Here is a 21,065-nt window from a genome sequence, read left to right on the forward strand (position 1 = left end):
CAATTTTAGTTCTGTTTGAAAATCACTACATTGCTTTAAATTTGGAAAGTCTTGTGAACTTGGCTATCAAAAACATTTTAAGTGCTTAATTGTTCCTGTTGTGTGTGTGTGTGCGTGTGCGCGCACGTGTACATTGCTAAAACTAGTGAATTGCTTTTGTGCCTACCTATGTATGCTTTTCAACAATGAATAGCAAGAGTACAAAGCAAATTAGATACAGAAGTAAATTAGAAAATGAATCGCCTGTTCTTTCTGAATCATGAGTTTACTTTTGACTTTGCTATCCCTTCAATGCCATTGCTCCCCTGCAAATCTATGTATACAGAATCAACCCATACTAAGGGCTCCATGTACAAAGCAGCGAAAGCTCCTCTGGAGCCTTTGCGGGGCAGGTTCGCATATGCGAGCCTGCTTCCCTCAATGTAAGAAGCAGCGGTCATTAGACCGCTGCTTCCTACACCCTACGCCACCTCTTAGGTGGCGAAGCAAAATCACTGAGAGCACGCTCGCTCTCGGTGATTGACGGCCCCTTCAGTCGTGTGATTGGTCGCGCGATTGAAGGGGCGGGCATTACACACTCCGATGAGTGTGTAATGATACATACGGGCAAGCGGATCAATAGATCCGCTGCCCGTGTGTAGCGAAGGCGGGTGGACAGCTTCGCGAGTTAAGAAGCTGTCCGCCCGCCATTTAGTACATGGCGCCCTAAGTTTCAAGAAGCTCACTGAATAGAACATTGTTTGGAGTGGAATGGATCTGCACAAGGACCTAAGTGTAAGGAGGGAGGGGCAACCATTAATTAAATAAATGGTATTGTTTTAGTTAAATATAACTATATAAATTTTTATGAAAAAGGGTTATTTTTCTTTAGTTAAATTGCACAGTTGATAAAGAATTATTAACCTATTGAACTGGAGATAGTTCACCTCCCATTAATTTAATTAAATAAATTCAATCTATGCATATCTGAAATATAACCACATCAGTAATGGTCTAACACAACTGGACAAATCAGAAAAGATCTTATTCTAGAAATTAAAACCATGATTTAAATCTGGCTTACTGATTAGTGATTTAAATTGTGATTTAAATCAAATTTAGCCTGGTATTAACTATTACAACTTCCTATTTTACTTTCCTTTATGCTATAAATAATACATTTTATGGTATAAAAAATGGGGAACAAAAGGTTAATAATAAAGTTTAATACATCAGGTAAGGCACAGCACTCACAGCCCAGCAATCAGGTGACTCTGCACAAGCCCCTTAGTCCATTCAGAAAATATAAATAAAGCAACAGCACCTTAGTAATGCTTCAAAGTTATCCTTTTATTTGTGAGACATCACAGCTTCTAATAACTATTATTTGAAGCTGTGATGTCTCACAAATAAAGGATAACTTTGAAGCATTATTAAGGTGCTGCTGCTTTATTTATATTTTCTAATAATAAAGTTTGACATTTTGGGAAGGATTATATGAATAAGAGATGTGACAAGGGTGTGTGAAAGTGTCAAGTGTGAATGTGCACTGTTCTCCACAGGAAAAAAAAATTCCAACCAGGTGTCATTCTTAAAGTAGTCATGTGGGGGGCATAAATTTTTAGATACAAAGTACCGAAAATGGTAAAATAAATAACTAAGGGGTTTTTAAAGAGATTATGTAGTGTTTTTAACTTACTAAATTTGAGGTATAAATACACTATTGAAATGTATATTGTGCTATAATCATATTTGATAATATTATATTATATAATTAAGTAAAATGTTCTGTAATTCATTATCATATGAAAGCTTTGCATCCCTTTGTTCACAATCTTTCACTTGTTATTGGTAAACTACAAATTCTGATATAGTCATTGTGATTTTCCAGTAATCGCAACCTCAAATTTCGTATGCCATTAATATCCTTGTAAACCAACAAAAAACACAGCGCTGAAAAGGCAACCTGGAATCTAACAGAGTGAAATAAATATAATGCTAAATATATGGGAAGAAGCACAAATGGATACTAGTTAATATCACTATAAACCTGAAAGAGTATATTGGAAACAAATTTTGAAGAGCTATAGAAAACCAAAAAATGTGTAGAAAATGTCCATATATTAGAATAGGACAAACTGAGTCATAGTCACCAGTTTGGTATAATACTTAAAGGGCCACTGTAAGTAAATATTTTCTATGCCTGTTACTAACTAACTACCCCAAATACGCTTTTTATCAATAGCATTTCATTAACATATCTCTACCGTATATCAGAAATCTTGTCTGCAAATATTAATTGTTTTCCAAACCCACTCAGTGGGTATCCTTTGCTCTGTACCAATCCGTTTACAATACCTAGGTTTCAAAATGGCGCTTTAAACACAAAGTTATTGGTTTAAGTATTTTGAACATGCAGTGCTGAAAATAGTGGGCAGGATAACGTGACATCATCGGCGAATAAAAGATATAACTTTTAGAACGTTATGAAACTTCGTTTTGGAGAAAATATAGGTCAGTAGGTTTTAATTAATGTTTATTAACTTTAATATGTTAGTTGTTTAGCTTAAAAATTATAACCGAAAGTAATCCTTTAAAGGAGAGCTCCAATTCAGAGAGAACAATATCCACAAGGAACTTGATAGTAGATATGTCTGATCAATTCCAGTTATATCCAATAAACTCTTCCCTGGGTGCTGCTTGAATTAAGAAACAAGTTGTCGCGGTTTTATCAAAAGGAGCAAACTCTGGGGGGGGGGACACAAGCGCAACAAAGATTCAAGGAAGTAACACAAAATGTATTGAAACAGAATGTGCTATATTGCACTTACAAGATTGCAGATTAAAACGGGCACATCATGGGTATCCTGGCAGAGAACAGCTTCACTGACTGCTCTGGATCCACTGCGAGTTCCGTCTTTCAAAGGTTCAATCTTTGCAGGTTTAAACGGCTGATTGCTCCAAAGACCGGTGACACATGCAAATCCTTTTGAAATCTTTAGCTTTAAACTCTAACTCTACGCGTTTCATCTGCCTTCTGAGCAGACTTTGTCAAGAGATTTCCAAACAGAACATACTATATGTTAAGGACACTAGTATACAAAGCACTCCGTTGTGTAAACGCTATCAACAAGCTAGATTTACTATCTCAGCGGGCAGTTTCTTTGTACATGACTGGTAACACTTGTGATTAGCAACTAAAGACATTGTAACAAGATTGTTGTAACAGTGGCTAAATCACAGAATTACAAAAACAATTTACCTTTACAAGCCTGGTTGTCAAACAGGGGTGGCAATCGCTGAGTGGTATTGATCAGTGATAACATTACCAATCATATCTAGTAGCAACTAAAGTCATTGTAACCAATTACTACTTGTTGTAACAGTTGCAAAATCACAGAATTGCTAATACAATTTATCCTTGTAAGCCTGGTTGTAAATAAGGGATTGCAATCGTAGAGTGTTAACACTATATTTGCACAGCCATTTTTCAAGTATTGTTAAAGTATCAAATTATGATCAGAAAAACAGGCCTGGCATATATTTACTATAGAGCTAACTCCATAGCTAATATTTTATCCAAAATGCCAGGTTTTCAAAGAGAGCGCGATTGCTCAGTTTTAAACACTGTAGAGCAGGAGGGCGCTGATGATAATTTATCTGTCATACCCTCACACCAGTCTGAAGTGGCAGTGAGGGAGGGTTTGTCAGATGGAGAAATTTCTGATACAGGAAGAATTTCTCAGCAGGCAGAACCTGATGTTGTGACATTTAAATTAGAGCATCTCCGCGCATTACTTAAGGAGGTGCTATCTACTCTGGATGATTGTGACAATCTGGTCATCCCAGAAAAATTGTGCAAGGTGGACAAGTTCCTAGAGGTCCCGGTGCACCCTGATGCCTTTCCAATACCTAAAAGGGTGGCGGACATAGTGAATGAGTGGGAGAAGCCAGGCATACCTTTTGTCCCTCCTCCTATATTTAAGAAATTGTTCCCCATGGTCGACCCCAGGAAGGACACATGGCAAACAGTCCCTAAGGTCGAGGGGGCGGTTTCTACACTAGCCAAACGCACGACCATTCCCATTGAGGACAATTGTGCTTTCCAAGATCCTATGGATAAAAAATTGGAGGGTAAAGATTTTTGTACAGCAAGGATACCTCCTTCAACCTATTTCGTGAATTATTCTGTCACTACGGCGGCGTGGTTCTGGTTCGAGGAACTGGAAAAGTCGCTCAGTAGGGAGACTCAATATGAGGAGGTCATGGACAGAATTCACGCACTTAAGTTGGCTAATTCCTTTATTTTAGACGCCGCTTTGCAGTTAGCGAGATTAGCGGCGAAAAATTCAGGGTTTGCAATTGTAGAGCACTCTGGCTAAAGTCTTGGTCGGCGGATGTATCTTCCAAGACAAAATTGCTTAATATCCCTTTCAAGGGTAAGACCCTTTTTATGCCAGAATTGAAAGAGATTATTTCAGACATCACTGGGGGAAAGGGCCATGCCCTCCCACAAGATAGGCCTTTCAAGGCTAAGAATAAGTCCAATTTTCGTTCCTTTCGCAATTTCAGGAACGGCTTCCAACTCTGCAGCCTCTAGACAAGAGGGTAACGCTTCCCAGACTAAACCAGCTTGGAAACCAATGCAAGGCTGGAACAAGGGTAAACAGGCCAAGAAGCCTGCTGCTGCTACCAAAACAGCATGAAGGGGTAGCCCCCGATCCGGGACCGGATCTAGTAAGGGGCAGTCTTTCTCTCACTCTCTCTCACTCACTCACACTCTCTCTCTCTCTCTCACTCTCTCACTCTCACTCTCTCTCTTATCCCTGGGCACTAGAAATAGTCTCTCAGGGTTATCTTCTAGAATTCAAGGAACTACCCCCAAGGGGAAGGTTCCACATCTCTCACTTATCTTCAAACCAAATAAAGAGACAGGCATTCTTACGTTGTGTAGAAGACCTGTTAAAGATGGGAGTGATACACCCAGTTCCAACTGTGGAACAAGGTCAGGGGTTTTACTCAAATCTGTTGGTAGTTCCCAAAAAAGAGGGAACTTTCAGACCAATTTTGGATTAAAAAATTCTTAACAAATTTCTCAGAGTTCCATCGTTCAAAATGGAAACCATTCAAACAATTTTACCTACAATCCAGGGTCAATATTTGACTACCGTGGATTTAAAGGATGCGTATCTACATATTCCTATCCACAAAGATCATCAGTTCCTAAGGTTCGCCTTTCTGGACAAACATTATCAGTTCGTGGCTCTCCCTTTCGGACTAGCCACTGCTCCCAGAATTTTCACAAAGGTACTCGGGTCCCTTCTAGCGGTTCTAAGACCAAGGGGCATTGCAGTGGCACCTTATCTGGACGACATTCTAATTCAAGCGTCGTCTCTTTCCAAGGCAAAGGCTCATGCAGACATTGTTCTAGCCTTTCTCAGATCTCACGGGTGGAAGGTGAATGTAGAAAAGAGTTCCCTGTCTCCGTCGACAAGAGTTCCCTTTTTGGGAACAATATTAGATTCTTTAGAAATGAAGATCTTCTTGACAGAAGTCAGAAAGTCCAAAGCTTTTAAATGCTTGTCAAGTTCTTCTCTCTATTCTGCAGCCTTCCATAGCTCAGTGCATGGAAGTAGTAGGGTTGATGGTTGCAGCAATGGACATAGTTCCTTTTGCTCGAATTCATCTAAGACCATTACAACTGTGCATGCTCAAGCAGTGGAATGGGGACTATACAGACTTGTCTCCAAAGATTCAAGTAGACCAGATGACCAGAGACTCACTCCGTTGGTGGTTGTCCCAGGATCACCTGTCTCAGGGAATGAGTTTCCGCAGACCAAAGTGGGTCATTGTCACGACCGACGCCAGTCTATTAGGCTGGGGCGCGGTCTGGGATTCCCTGAAAGCTCAGGGTTTATGGTCTCGGGAAGAGTCTCTTCTCCCGATCAACATCCTGGAACTGAGAGCGTTATTCAATACTCTCCGGGCTTGGCCTCAACTAGCGAAGGCCGGATACATAAGATTCCAGTCAGACAACATGACTGTAGCTTACATCAACCATCAGGGGGGAACAAGGAGTTCCTTGGCGATGAGAGAGGTATCCAAAATCATCAAATGGGCGGAGGATCACTCCTGCCACCTATCTGCAATCCACATCCCAGGAGTAGACAACTGGGAGGCGGATTATCTGAGTCGTCAGACTTTCCATCCGGGAGAGTGGGAACTCCACCCGGAGGTGTTTGCCCAGTTGACTCAATTATGGGGCATTCCAGACATGGATCTGATGGCGTCCCGTCAGAACTTCAAGGTTCCTTGCTACGGGTCCAGATCCAGGGATCCCAAGGCGACTCTAGTGGATGCATTAGTGGCGCCTTGGTTGTTCAACCTAGCTTATGCGTTTCCACCGTTCCCTCTCCTTCCCAGGCTTGTAGCCAGGATCAAACAGGAGAAGGCCTCGGTGATTCTGATAGCTCCTGCGTGGCCGCGCAGGACTTGGTATGCAGACCTGGTGAATATGTCATCGGCTCCACCATGGAAGCTACCTTTGAGACAGGATCTTCTAGTACAAGGTCCATTCGAACATCCAAATCTAATTTCTCTGCAGCTAACTGCTTGGAAATTGAACGTTTGATTTTATCCAAGCGTGGGTTTTCAGATTCAGTGATAGATACTCTGGTCCAAGCCAGAAAACCTGTGACTAGAAAGATTTACCATAAAATATGGAAAAGATATATCTGCTGGTGTGAATCCAAGGGATTCTCCTGGAGTAAGATTAAAATTCCTAAGATCCTCTCCAAAAAGGTTTGGATAAGGGATTGTCGGCGAGTTCTCTAAAAGGACAGATTTCTGCTTTATCTGTCTTGTTACACAAACGACTGGCAGCTGTGCCAGATGTACAAGCTTTGGTCAGAATCAAGCCTGTTTACAGACCCTTGACTCCTCCTTGGAGTCTAAATTTAGTTCTTTCAGTTCTTCAGGGGGTTCCGTTTGAACCCTTACATTCCATAGATATCAAGTTGCTATCTTGGAAAGTTCTGTTTTTGGTTGCTATTTCTTCTGCTAGAAGAGTTTCTGAATTATCTGCTTTGCAGTGTGATCCACCCTATCTGGTGTTCCATTCAGATAAGGTTGTTTTGCATACCAAGCCTGGTTTTCTTCCAAAAGTTGTTTCCAACAAGAATATTAACCAGGAAATAGTTGTTCCTTCTCTGTGTCCGAATCCAGTTTCAAAGAAGGAACGTTTGTTACACAATGTAGATGTAGTCCGTGCTTTAAAGTACTATTTAGAAGCAACAAAGGATTTTAGACAAACCTCATCCTTGTTTGTCGTTTACTCTGGTAAGAGGAGAGGACAAAAAGCTACTGCTACCTCTTTCTTTCTGGCTGAAAAGCATTATCCGATTGGCTTATGAGACTGCCGGACGGCAGCCTCCTGAACGAATCACAGCTCACTCCACTAGGGCTGTGGCTTCCACATGGGCCTTCAAGAACGAGGCTTCTGTTGATCAGATATGTAAGGCAGCGACTTGGTCTTCTCTGCACACTTTTGCCAAATTTTACAAATTTGATACTTTTGCTTCTTCAGAGGCTGTTTTTGGGAGAAAGGTTTTGCAAGCCGTAGTGCCTTCTGTTTAGGTAACCTGATTTGCTCCCTCCCTTCATCCGTGTCCTAAAGCTTTGGTATTGGTTCCCACAAGTAATGGATGACACCGTGGACCGGACACACCAGTGTTGGAGAAAACAAAATTTATGCTTACCTGATAAATTACTTTCTCCAACGGTGTGTCCGGTCCACGGCCCGCCCTGGTTTTTTAATCAGGTTTGAAAGATTTCTTTCTCTATATACTAGTCACCACGGCACCCTATAGTTTCTCCTTTTTTCTCCTAACCGTCGGTCGAATGACTGGGGGGCGGAGCCTGAGGGGCTATATGGACAGCTTTTGCTGTGCTCTTTGCCATTTCCTGTTGGGGAAGAGAATATTCCCACAAGTAATGGATGACGCAGTGGACCGGACACACCGTTGGAGAAAGTAATTTATCAGGTAAGCATAAATTCTGTTTTCTTGGTCCTACATGTGAGTGTTAATTCATGCTATAACTATTATAAAATGGGGAGTTGTTATGCTACATGCTAGTTTTGTGCTCTAGAATCTCTTGTTAAGCGTATTATTTGTGTATATAATAAGAGCAATAGATAACACCTGTGTCTTGTAGCTCCTTTACTGGGGGCACCCATGATTTTTATTTTTTCATATATTTATCAATGTGTGTATTTTGAAGAAGAAAAAAATATAAATTGGAATGTTGTTTACATGGATGCATTTCAGTTTAATAGAATCATTTTTTTAATATGTATGCATTAGCAAAAATGCTTCTAATAAAAACTTATAGCTGTTTTTAAGTATGCACCAGCATTTTTAAACACAGTACTTGCTCACATAGCCTATTGTGCTTGTGCCATCTGGTAATGACAAAATTTAATTGCCGACATGATACGTGTCCACTAGTGCTCTGAGCAGCTGCAGAGAAAATTTTTAACATAAACAGATAACTTAAGCTAGAAGAATTTTTGCCAATACGTGTATATTAAAGTTTCTATACGAAGATGTAATTCATCTATGTGCCTTGTGCATTTACATTTTGAGCAGAATGTCCATTTAAGTTTGACTTTTTCTTTGCTCTTTTGAGAGAGAGATTATATCTATCCTAATTAGGTGGCAGCACTTTTTCCTGCCATGTAGTGCTCCAATCTAGTGCATTGAAAGCATAGGCCACTCCTTGCTGTTTAGTCAATGAAATTTAAAATAGGTTCACACAAAGTGCAGGGTGTCGGAGATGGGAACTGTTGTATGCTCTTCAGCTGAGAGCCATAGTCATAGCCTCTTGCTAATTTATAACTTTGTTGAAAAACTGCTGCCATATAGTGCTTCAGACACGTGCACACTCCTGAGCTTACCTCCCTGCTTTTTTCAACAAAGAATATCAATGTAGAAAATTTGATATTGCAAGTAAAAACAATTTTTTTATGCTGCACATAAATTTAAAGGGACAGTTTACACCAGAATGTTTTAAAAGATAGATAATCCCTTTATTACCCATTCCCCCAGTTTTGCATAACCAACAGTTATATTAATATACTTTTAACCTCTGTGATTATCTTGTATTTAAGCCTCTGCAAACTGCCCCCTTATTTCAGTTCTCTTGGCAGACTTGCAGTTTAGCGAATCAGTGCCTGCTCCCAGATACAGTTTACACCAGAATGTTGTTTTAAAAGATAATCCCTTTATTACCCATTCCCCCAGTTTTGCATAACCAACAGTTATATTAATATACTTTTAACCTCTGTGATTATCTTGTATTTAAGCCTCTGCAAACTGCCCCCTTATTTCAGTTCTCTTGACAGACTTGCAGTTTAGCGAATCAGTGCCTGCTCCCAGATAATTTCACAAGCACAGTGTTATCTATATGAAACACATGAACTAATGCCCTCTAGTGGTGAAAAACTGTTAAAATGCATTCTGAAAAGAGGTGGTCTTCAAGGTCTTAGTTGAAAGCTTAACCTAGGAGGTTCATATGCTAATTTCTAAGAATACCAATAGAACAAAGCAAAATTGGTGATAAAAGTAAATTGGAAAATTGTTTAAAATAACATGTCCTATCTGAATCATGAAAGTTTATTTTGGCCTAGACTGTCCCTTTAACATCTTTGGCTCTGGAAGCCCACCTCAAGGAGCATGTTAAATTGCAGTGTCTTGGTAAATACCCCTTTTGGAGAGGCTTAATATTCTTAGCAAAATACAGTAGTACATACATTCCAATATAGAGCATTTTTGCATTAGAATGTGTAACATTTCCATTTTGAATTGATTAAATGGACATTATACACTTTTTTCTTTGCATAAATGTTTTGCAGATCTATTTAATATAGCCCATAAAGTAGTTTTTTTATGTATAGTTTTGCTTATTTTTAACTAGCATTGCTCTGATTTTCAGACTCCTAACCAAGCCCCAAAGTTTTGAGAATACCATCAGCTACCTTCTCCAGCTTGCTCCTGTTTGTGTAAAGGGTCTTTTCATATGCAAAAGAAGGGGGGGGGGAGTGTCTTATTTCCCAGTTGCAGTGGGCTTTCCAGTTACCTTTTCAACAGAGCTAAACTGAGAGCTTCTTAGTAAGTTTTAAAGTTTTATACTGGATTTTTATATCTGTATCTGCATCTTATTCTTTATAGTAGTGTCTTTTACATGCAGTTATATGAAAATGAGTGTATACTGTCCCTTTAAATCTGTATATGTTTCGGAATGTGAAAGGTTGGGTAATGGTATTCTATCTAAGATTTTGTGCATTTATATTAAAGGGACACTGAACCCACATTTTTTCTTTCGTGATTCGGATAGAACATGCATTTTTAAGCAACTTTCTAATTTTACTCCTATTATCTAATTTCCTTCATTCTCTTTGTATCATTATTTGAAAAGCAAGATTGTAAGTTTAGATGCCAGACCATTTTTGGTGAACAACCTGGGTTGTTCTTGCTGATTGGTAGATAAATTAACCCACCAATAAACCAGTGCTGTCCAGAATACTAAACCAAAAATTGGTTGACTCCTTAGCTTAGATGCCTTCTTTTTCAAAGAAAATTTGATAATAGGAGTAAATTAGGAAATCGCATGCTCTATCTGAATCACGAAAGAGTACATTTAAGTTCAGTGTCCCTTTAAGATAAAGCTAAAGTCTGGTGCAAAAGTGATCGGAAACCTTCTCAATAACTTAATTTCTACAATACAACATTCATAAGTGTCAGGATTGGGAAGAGTATGTTCACTGTCATAATTGGCTTATAATCATATAATTCTTACCCTATCTGCCCGCCTGAAGTGCACACAATATAAAAAATTGGGTTTGTTAAACTGCCTTAACTTTAAGACAAGATTGATCATACTGGCAAAATGGGATTCAATGAATTCAAAGAACTATGGGGTGCTTTGAGTGCTTGGAAACAGAATTTTTGTACCTTTGATCACGACAGAAGCGGAACTGTGGAACCACATGAAATGAGCCAAGCCATAATGGCAATGGGTAAGAATAATTTTGTGCTTAAAGGAATAATAAAGTCATATTTATTTTTTTCTCTTTTTCATCTAAAATAGAGCATATTAAAAGTATTACAGTGTAATTGGAAAAATGGATGTTGCTGTACTGGAAAGAGTTGAAATATCACTTTCATGTGCATGATTTCTCCCCCCCCCCCCCCCCCCACACACACACAAGTAGTCACCAAGTTATTTTTAACCTTAAAGGGACATTAAACACTTTGAGATGGTAATAAAAAATGATACATTTATATATAAATAAAAAAAATTGGCAATATACTTTGACTTTATTTTGCCACATTTTCCTGCAATCCCATGCTGAAATTGTGAGTTTTTCAGTTCCTGTTAGAAATGGAAGTGCAGAACACGGTTATATTCCACACAGCCATTGGCTGCACACTCTAGTGACCTATTTATAACTGTTCCTAATTGGCCACAGCAGAGAAAGTAACCTAAGTTACAACATGTAACATCCCGTTGTTTTACAGAATCTAAAACTTTACACTTATTTTGTCACCTATTTAAACAACTAATGAAACTTTAAAAAAAATAGATCTACATGTTCTCAGACTAATCTTTTCTATCAATGCTTCATTCTATCTACATTTATTTAGTGTTTAATGTCCCTTTTAATGGGTTGAAATTTAGCAATATGAATTGGGAATTATGTTTGTATATAGTGATAAAGCACCAAGAGATATAGATATATATAAAAAAAATTTTTTGGGGGGGTTGTGGTGACTTTTAAATAAGACAGAAAGGGTGCTTCCTTGTGTAGATGTATCAACAACATTCTCCAACATATACACCCTACAGAATGGTACTCAAAATGGTGTTAGCATTCATGTGTGCTATATCCGTATTTCAGCTCGCTGTTAAACGGCTCTCTCACAGATACTAGATCCTGCTGCTTCACATTGTGAGTTGTACCTCCACATCGAGGTCTGTTGTAAGTGGCCAAAACATCAGGCATAGTAAACAATACAACTGGAGGCTAAATTTAATGTGCTAAACACCAATCGGGTGAATATCTGCTACTATCATCCAATCAAAGGATATGTATTTTGATATCATCACTCACGATAACCCCTCCCAATCCATGAAGCAACTAATAATGTCAGAGTCCAACATGTCAACAACAATGATAAAAAGCCTCCTTGATCACCTTATTTCTCCAACATAGGTGTGTCCGGTCCACGGCGTCATCCTTACTTGTGGGATATTCTCTTCCCCAACAGGAAATGGCAAAGAGCCCAGCAAAGCTGGTCACATGATCCCTCCTAGGCTCCGCCTACCCCAGTCATTCTCTTTGCCGTTGTACAGGCAACATCTCCACGGAGATGGCTTAGAGTTTTTTAGTGTTTAACTGTAGTTTTTCATTATTCAATCAAGAGTTTGTTATTTTCAAATAGTGCTGGTACGTACTATTTACTCAGAAACAGAAAAGAGATGAAGAATTCTGTTTGTATGAGGAAAATGATTTTAGCAACCGTAACTAAAATCCATGGCTGTTCCACACAGGACTGTTGAGAGCATTAACTTCAGTTGGGGGAACAGTTTGCAGTCCTTGCTGCTTGAGGTATGACACATTCTAACAAGACGATGTAATGCTGGAAGCTGTCATTTTCCCTATGGGATCCGGTAAGCCATGTTTATTACGATTGTAAATAAGGGCTTCACAAGGGCTTATTTAGACTGTAGACATTTTTTGGGCTAAATCGATTGATATTAACACTTATTTAGCCTTGAGGAATCATTTATTCTGGGTATTTTGATATAATAATATCGGCAGGCACTGTTTTAGACACCTTATTCTTTAGGGGCTTTCCCAAAGCATAGGCAGAGTCTCATTTTCGCGCCGGTGTTGCGCACTTGTTTTTGAGAGGCATGGCATGCAGTCGCATGTGAGAGGAGCTCTGATACTTATAAAAGACTTCTGAAGGCATCATTTGGTATCGTATTCCCCTTGGGTTTGGTTGGGTCTCAGCAAAGCAGATACCAGGGACTGTAAAGGGGTTAAAGCTTAAAACGGCTCCGGTTCCGTTATTTTAAGGGTTAAAGCTTCCAAATTTGGTGTGCAATATTTTCAAGGCTTTAAGACACTGTGGTGAAAGTTTGGTGAATTTTGAACAATTCCTTCATGTTTTTTCGCAATTGCAGTAATAAAGTGTGTTCAGTTTAAAATTTAAAGTGACAGTAACGGTTTTATTTCAAAACGTTTTTTGTACTTTCTTATCAAGTTTATGCCTGTTTAACAGGTCTGAACTACCAGATAGACTGTGTTCTGAATGTGGGGAAGCCAGAATTCCTATTCATTTAAATAAATGTGATTTATGTGATAATGACAATGATGCCCAAGATGATTCCTCAAGTGAGGGGAGTAAGCATGGTACTGCATCATTCCCTCCTTCGTCTACACGAGTCTTGCCCACTCAGGAGGCCCCTAGTACATCTAGCGCGCCAATTCTCCTTACTATGCAACAATTAACGGCTGTAATGGATAATTCTGTCAAAAACATTTTAGCCAAAATGAACCCTTGTCAGCGTAAGCGTGGATGCTCTGTTTTAGTTACTGAAGAGCATGACGACGCTGATAATATCTCTGAAGGGCCCCTAACCCAATCTGAGGGGGCCAGGGAGGTTTTGTCTGAGGGAGAAATTACTGATTCAGGGAATATTTCTCAGCAGGCTGAATCTGATGTGATTACTTTTAAATTTAAATTGGAACATCTCCGCATTTTGCTTAAGGAGGTATTATCCACTCTGGATGATTGTGAAAATTTGGTCATCCCAGAGAAACTATGTAAAATGGACAAGTTCCTAGAGGTGCCGGGGCTCCCAGAAGCTTTTCCTATACCCAAGCGGGTGGCGGACATTGTTAATAAAGAATGGGAAAGGCCCGGTATTCCTTTCGTCCCTCCCCCCATATTTAAAAAATTGTTTCCTATGGTCGACCCCAGAAAGGACTTATGGCAGTCAGTCCCCAAGGTCGAGGGAGCGGTTTCTACTTTAAACAAACGCACCACTATTCCCATAGAGGATAGTTGTGCTTTCAAAGATCCTATGGATAAAAAATTAGAAGGTTTGCTTAAAAAGATGTTTGTTCAGCAGGGTTACCTTCTACAACCCATTTCATGCATTGTCCCTGTCACTACAGCCGCATATTTCTGGTTTGATGAACTGATTAAGGTGCTCGATAGTGACTCGCCTCCTTATGAGGAGATTATGGACAGAGTCAATGCTCTCAAATTGGCTAATTCTTTCACTCTAGACGCCTCTTTGCAATTGGCTAAGTTAGCGGCTAAGAATTCTGGGTTTGCTATTGTGGCGCGCAGAGCGCTTTGGTTGAAATCTTGGTCGGCTGATGCGTCTTCCAAGAACAAGCTACTAAACATTCCTTTCAAGGGGAAAACGCTGTTTGGTCCTGACTTGAAAGAGATTATCTCTGATATCACTGGGGGTAAGGGCCATGCCCTTCCTCAGGATCGGCCTTTCAAGGCAAAAAATAGACCTAATTTTCGTCCCTTTCGTAAAAACGGACCAGCCCAAGGTGCTACGTCCTCTAAGCAAGAAGGTAATACTTCTCAGGCCAAGCCAGCTTGGAGACCAATGCAAGGCTGGAACAAGGGAAAGCAGGCAAAGAAACCTGCCACTGCTACCAAGACAGCATGAAATATCGGCCCCCGATCCGGGACCGGATCTGGTGGGGGGCAGACTCTCTCTCTTCGCTCAGGCTTGGGCAAGAGATGTTCTGGATCCTTGGGCGCTAGAAATAGTCTCCCAGGGTTATCTTCTGGAATTCAAGGGACTTCCCCCAAGGGGAAGGTTCCACAGGTCTCAGTTGTCTTCAGACCACATAAAAAGACAAGCGTTCTTACTTTGTGTAGAAGACCTGTTAAAAATGGGAGTGATTCATCCTGTTCCATTGAGAGAACAAGGGATGGGGTTCTACTCCAATCTGTTTATAGTTCCCAAAAAAGAGGGAACGTTCAGACCAATCCTAGATCTCAAGATCTTAAACAAATTTCTCAAGGTCCCATCTTTCAAGATGGAAACCATTCGAACTATCCTTCCTTCCATCCAGGAAGGTCAATTCATGACCACGGTGGATTTAAAGGATGCGTATCTACATATTCCTATCCACAAGGAACATCATCGGTTCCTAAGGTTTGCATTCCTGGACAAACATTACCAGTTCGTGGCGCTTCCTTTCGGATTAGCCACTGCTCCAAGGATTTTCACAAAGGTACTAGGGTCCCTTCTAGCTGTGCTAAGACCAAGGGGCATTGCAGTAGTACCTTACCTGGACGACATTCTGATTCAAGCGTCGTCCCTCCCTCGAGCAAAGGCTCACACGGACATCGTCCTGGCCTTTCTCAGATCGCACGGCTGGAAAGTGAACGTGGAAAAGAGTTCTCTATCCCCGTCAACAAGGGTTCCCTTCTTGGGAACAATTATAGACTCCTCAGAAATGAGGATTTTTCTAACAGAGGCCAGAAAGACAAAGCTCCTGGACTCTTGTCGAATACTTCATTCCGTTCCTCTTCCTTCCGTAGCTCAGTGCATGGAAGTGATCGGGTTGATGGTAGCGGCAATGGACATAGTTCCTTTTGCGCGCATTCATCTAAGACCGTTACAACTGTGCATGCTCAGTCAGTGGAATGGGGACTATACAGACTTGTCTCCAAAGATACAAGTAAATCAGAGGACCAGAGACTCACTCCGTTGGTGGCTGTCCCTGGACAACCTGTCACGAGGGATGACATTCCACAGACCAGAGTGGGTCATTGTCACGACCGACGCCAGTCTGATGGGCTGGGGCGCGGTCTGGGGATCCCTGAAAGCTCAGGGTCTTTGGTCTCGGGAAGAATCTCTTCTACCGATAAATATTCTGGAACTGAGAGCGATATTCAATGCTCTCAAGGCTTGGCCTCAGCTAGCGAGGACCAAGTTCATACGGTTTCAATCAGACAACATGACGACTGTTGCGTACATCAACCATCAGGGGGGAACAAGGAGTTCCCTAGCGATGGAAGAAGTGACCAAGATCATTCTATGGGCGGAGTCTCACTCCTGCCACCTGTCTGCTATCCACATCCCGGGAGTGGAAAATTGGGAAGCGGATTTTCTGAGTCGTCAGACATTGCATCCGGGGGAGTGGGAACTCCATCCGGAAATCTTTGCCCAAGTCACTCAACTTTGGGGCATTCCAGACATGGATCTGATGGCCTCTCGTCAGAACTTCAAAGTTCCTTGCTACGGGTCCAGATCCAGGGATCCCAAGGCGGCTCTAGTGGATGCACTAGTAGCACCTTGGACCTTCAAACTAGCTTATGTGTTCCCGCCGTTTCCTCTCATCCCCAGGCTGGTAGCCAGGATCAATCAGGAGAGGGCGTCGGTGATTTTGATAGCTCCTGCGTGGCCACGCAGGACTTGGTTGCAGATCTGGTGAATATGTCATCGGCTCCACCTTGGAAGCTACCTTTGAGACGAGACCTTCTTGTTCAGGGTCCGTTCGAACATCCGAATCTGGTTTCACTCCAGCTGACTGCTTGGAGATTGAACGCTTGATTTTATCGAAGCGAGGTTTCTCAGATTCTGTTATCGATACTCTTGTTCAGGCCAGAAAGCCTGTAACTAGAAAGATTTACCACAAAATTTGGAAAAAATATATCTGTTGGTGTGAATCTAAAGGATTCCCTTGGGACAAGGTTAAGATTCCTAGGATTCTATCCTTCCTTCAAGAAGGATTGGAAAAAGGATTATCGGCAAGTTCCCTGAAGGGACAGATTTCTGCCTTGTCGGTGTTACTTCACAAAAAACTGGCAGCTGTGCCAGATGTTCAAGCCTTTGTTCAGGCTCTGGTTAGAATCAAGCCTGTTTACAAACCTTTGACTCCTCCTTGGAGTCTCAATTTAGTTCTTTCAGTTCTTCAGGGGGTTCCGTTTGAACCCTTACATTCCGTTGATATTAAGTTATTATCTTGGAAAGTTTTGTTTTTAGTTGCAATTTCTTCTGCTCGAAGAGTTTCAGAATTATCTGCTCTGCAGTGTTCTCCTCCTTATCTGGTGTTCCATGCAGATAAGGTGGTTTTACGTACTAAACCTGGTTTTCTTCCAAAAGTTGTTTCTAACAAAAACATTAACCAGGAGATTATCGTACCTTCTCTGTGTCCGAAACCAGTTTCAAAGAAGGAACGCTTGTTGCACAATTTGGATGTTGTTCGCGCTCTAAAATTCTATTTAGATGCTACAAAGGATTTTAGACAAACATCTTCCCTGTTTGTTGTTTATTCAGGTAAAAGGAGAGGTCAAAAAGCAACTTCTACCTCTCTCTCTTTTTGGATTAAAAGCATCATCAGATTGGCTTACGAGACTGCCGGACGGCAGCCTCCCGAAAGAATCACGGCTCATTCCACTAGGGCTGTGGCTTCCACATGGGCCTTCAAGAACGAGGCTTCTGTTGATCAGATATGTAGGGCAGCGACTTGGTCTTCACTGCACACTTTTACCAAATTTTACAAGTTTGATACTTTTGCTTCTTCTGAGGCTATTTTTGGGAGAAAGGTTTTGCAAGCCGTGGTGCCTTCCATTTAGGTGACCTGATTTGCTCCCTCCCTTCATCCGTGTCCTAAAGCTTTGGTATTGGTTCCCACAAGTAAGGATGACGCCGTGGACCGGACACACCTATGTTGGAGAAAACAGAATTTATGTTTACCTGATAAATTTCTTTCTCCAACGGTGTGTCCGGTCCACGGCCCGCCCTGGTTTTTTAATCAGGTCTGATAATTTATTTTCTTTAACTACAGTCACCACGGTACCATATGGTTTCTCCTATGCTATTATTCCTCCTTAACGTCGGTCGAATGACTGGGGTAGGCGGAGCCTAGGAGGGATCATGTGACCAGCTTTGCTGGGCTCTTTGCCATTTCCTGTTGGGGAAGAGAATATCCCACAAGTAAGGATGACGCCGTGGACCGGACACACCGTTGGAGAAAGAAATTTATCAGGTAAACATAAATTCTGTTTTTAAAACACAAATTCTGAATTTGTGTATCAAACGGCATTTAGAGCCAAAAACATGTTTCATGTGAGCAAAAATAACATTTTTTTTTTTGTTTTGTTTTAGATGGGTTTAAAAAAAATTAAGTTATTTTAGCCGCATACAACAGTCTGGAGTTGTTAACCTCGATGTGGAGGCACAAGTCACACGGAAGCGGTAGGGCTGGTATCTGGGAGAGAGCTGTTTTTAACAGTGAGCTGAAACTCTGATCTTTTAGCACGCCTGAAATAGCACATGTGAGTGCCAACACCTTTGTGCGTACCACTCTGTAGCGTGTATGGTGTGGAGGTCATTGTTAATACATCTGCACGAGGCGACGCCCTTTCTGTCTTATTTCTTTAGTGATCCCCTTGACGTGAAGATCATTAAAGGAGCTGCTGCCTAATCTTTCTACCAACGAATGAATGTTTTTTGGGAGAGTTTGTAATTTGTGCTTGATGGACTTTCTGCGTATTTATCCACATTAAATGGTATATAGATCTATGATTGTAGATGATACTTTTTGGTACTACAGTGTTGCACTACATAATTTGTAGATCATTCTTTGGCGCCCTCTAGTTATTTCACCTACTTTATGTAATTTTTGTATGTTTTTAAAAATCGTTAATTCACTTCCCCCCTTTTTTTTTTTTTTTTTTTTTTTTTTCCCCGCATACCCCTTACTCTTCCCGTGGGCTTTAGTTCACGTATCGCAAAGGTGGCTCTCGCTCTCGTAAGCATGTTATTTAGAAAAAATGGGATCCTATGGGGATATTAGTCTCTGCAAATTTTTATTTTTTCCTACTCATCAATGAAGTTGAAATAAGGTATCACAGTCGATAGGTTTTTTTTTCTATTAGTGTATTTAGGGTATTGCAGCAAGAAGTGTGCCTTATCTTCTATTACTCCCTGGTCACATTGTTGGCACATTCTGTTTTCTTATTTTCTACTTTTTTTCCACATCATGACAGTTTTCTTTCACTTTTTTTTGCTTATACTTCTTATCTGCTGGTGTGATTGTCAGAATTGTGGGAGATTTTTTTTTTCTTTTTCTTGCTTTGACATGACAAGTTGTTAAACCGCTTCACGCCATTGGGACGTTCCATGCCATCTTAATGGCGCTGGGCTTTAACGCCATTGGCTCCCGGCATGAAAGGGTTTATTGCACAGGGCCTATTTACAAGATTAGCCAACATCAAACTATAGTGGTAGAACTGGGGGTTGCTGTTTAGTAGAGTTGTGCATTCGTTTAGTTTCAATCCAACAAATATCTAAATTTTAATGCTTAAAGAAATAAAATAAAAAAGTAAAATATTGAATGCCGACTTTTTTCGTGTGTGTGTATATATATATATATATATATGTGTATGTGTGTGTATATGTATGTGTGTGTGTGTGTGTGTGTGTGTGTATATATATATATATATATATATATATATATATATATATATATATATATATATATATATATATATATATAAAATGTATATGTATGTATATGTATATATTATTATTATTATTATTATTATTATTATTATTTTTATGGCCACCTGACTCCTCCTCCTTCTCTGACGTCTCTCAAAAGCTTGCACTAGTACAGGATCCTTTTGTCCCTGTGCGCTCCTTTCATTCAGTTCAGTGAGACACTGGCACCCCCCTCACTATCTCCCCTCACTTCCTTTCAACAGAACGTTCTGTCTGCACAAACACACCCACACGCTTACGAGCAGCAGGAGCTGTCTTTCACTGTAATCACTGTGCAGAGTAAAAGTCGTTCTGCATCTAATCCTTACACATTACCTTACATAAGCCGTATAAGCCAATAACACAAGGCTCTCTACTCCCCACACTCACAGCCAGAGTGAAGGCTGCTTTGCACCACACTTTATGCTACCAACAAATAACGGCACATCCTATAAAATAGCCGTTGAGACCCATACACTGTGGGCGGTATTTACCCACCCTTATACAGCGTTGTCGGCTTCAAAGGGAGACATCAAGCTCAAAGGTTGAATCTGTGATAAAAACACATGCAGATGACTCCGAAATAAAGAAGTGTTTTATCACATATTCAACCTTTGAGCTTGATGTCTCCCTTTGAAGCTGACATCTGCCAGGGCCTATGGACTTAGGAGGAAATGCTCCTTCCCGGTCGGATTTTGGATCTTCGGGCAATATACAATGCTCTGAAGGCTTGGCCTCTGCTGGGTTCGTCCCAGTTTATCAGATTCCAATCGGACAATATATTCTCGGTGGATTACATCAACCATCAGGGGGAACGAGAAGCTCCCTAGCTATGAGGGAAGTATCTTGGATTCTGAAATGGACGGAGACCCACATTTGTTCTCTGTCAGCGATGCACATTCCGTGTGTGGACAACTGGGAAGCAGACAATACTTTATTCTGGGGATTGGTCTCTCCATCCCGAGTGTTTGCAGAGATTTGCAAGAGGAAGATCTTATGACGTTTTATTACCAAGTTACCCAAATATGGGTTGTGGTACAGGGATCCTCAGGCGGAGCTAACTGATGCATTAGCTGTGCCTTAAGAGGTTCAATCTAATTTATCGTTTACGGCTGTTACCACTACTTCCTAGTGTAGTGGCTCAAATCAAGCAGGCGTCGGTGATATTAATTGCTCCGTCTTGGTGCCGGAGGATATGGTTCGCGGAATAGTGGGGATGTTATCTCCTCCGTGGAAGTTAACTTGTCGCAGAGATCTGCTGACCAAGGTCTCTTTGTTTATCTATGTCTAGAACTCTGACGCTGACTGCGTGGAGATTAAACGCTTAGTCCTAGCCAAGAGAGTGTTTTCTGAGTGTTATTTTTACTCTCATTCAAGCTCGTAGCTTGTTGCATCTATCATAAGGTGTGGAGGACCTACTTATTCTGTTCTCCAGGATGAACTGGAGAAGGGTTTTTCTGCAAGTCCCCTGAGGGGACAGATTTCTGTGT

At 40.8% G+C, this 21,065-nt stretch overlaps 1 protein-coding gene across 1 annotated transcript in view; it reads left to right on the plus strand.

The window, feature by feature from the left end:
- GCA (grancalcin) overlaps positions 1-21,065 on the plus strand; it is an 82,374-nt gene that overhangs the window by 47,020 nt on the left and 14,289 nt on the right. Inside the window, exon 5 of the mRNA XM_053698380.1 lies at positions 10,909-11,056. Within this exon, the coding sequence (XP_053554355.1) occupies positions 10,909-11,056 (148 nt within the window). The remainder of the gene's footprint in view (positions 1-10,908; positions 11,057-21,065) is intronic.

Source organism: Bombina bombina, chromosome 1, assembly GCF_027579735.1.
Source record: "Bombina bombina isolate aBomBom1 chromosome 1, aBomBom1.pri, whole genome shotgun sequence".
NCBI lineage: Eukaryota > Metazoa > Chordata > Amphibia > Anura > Bombinatoridae > Bombina > Bombina bombina.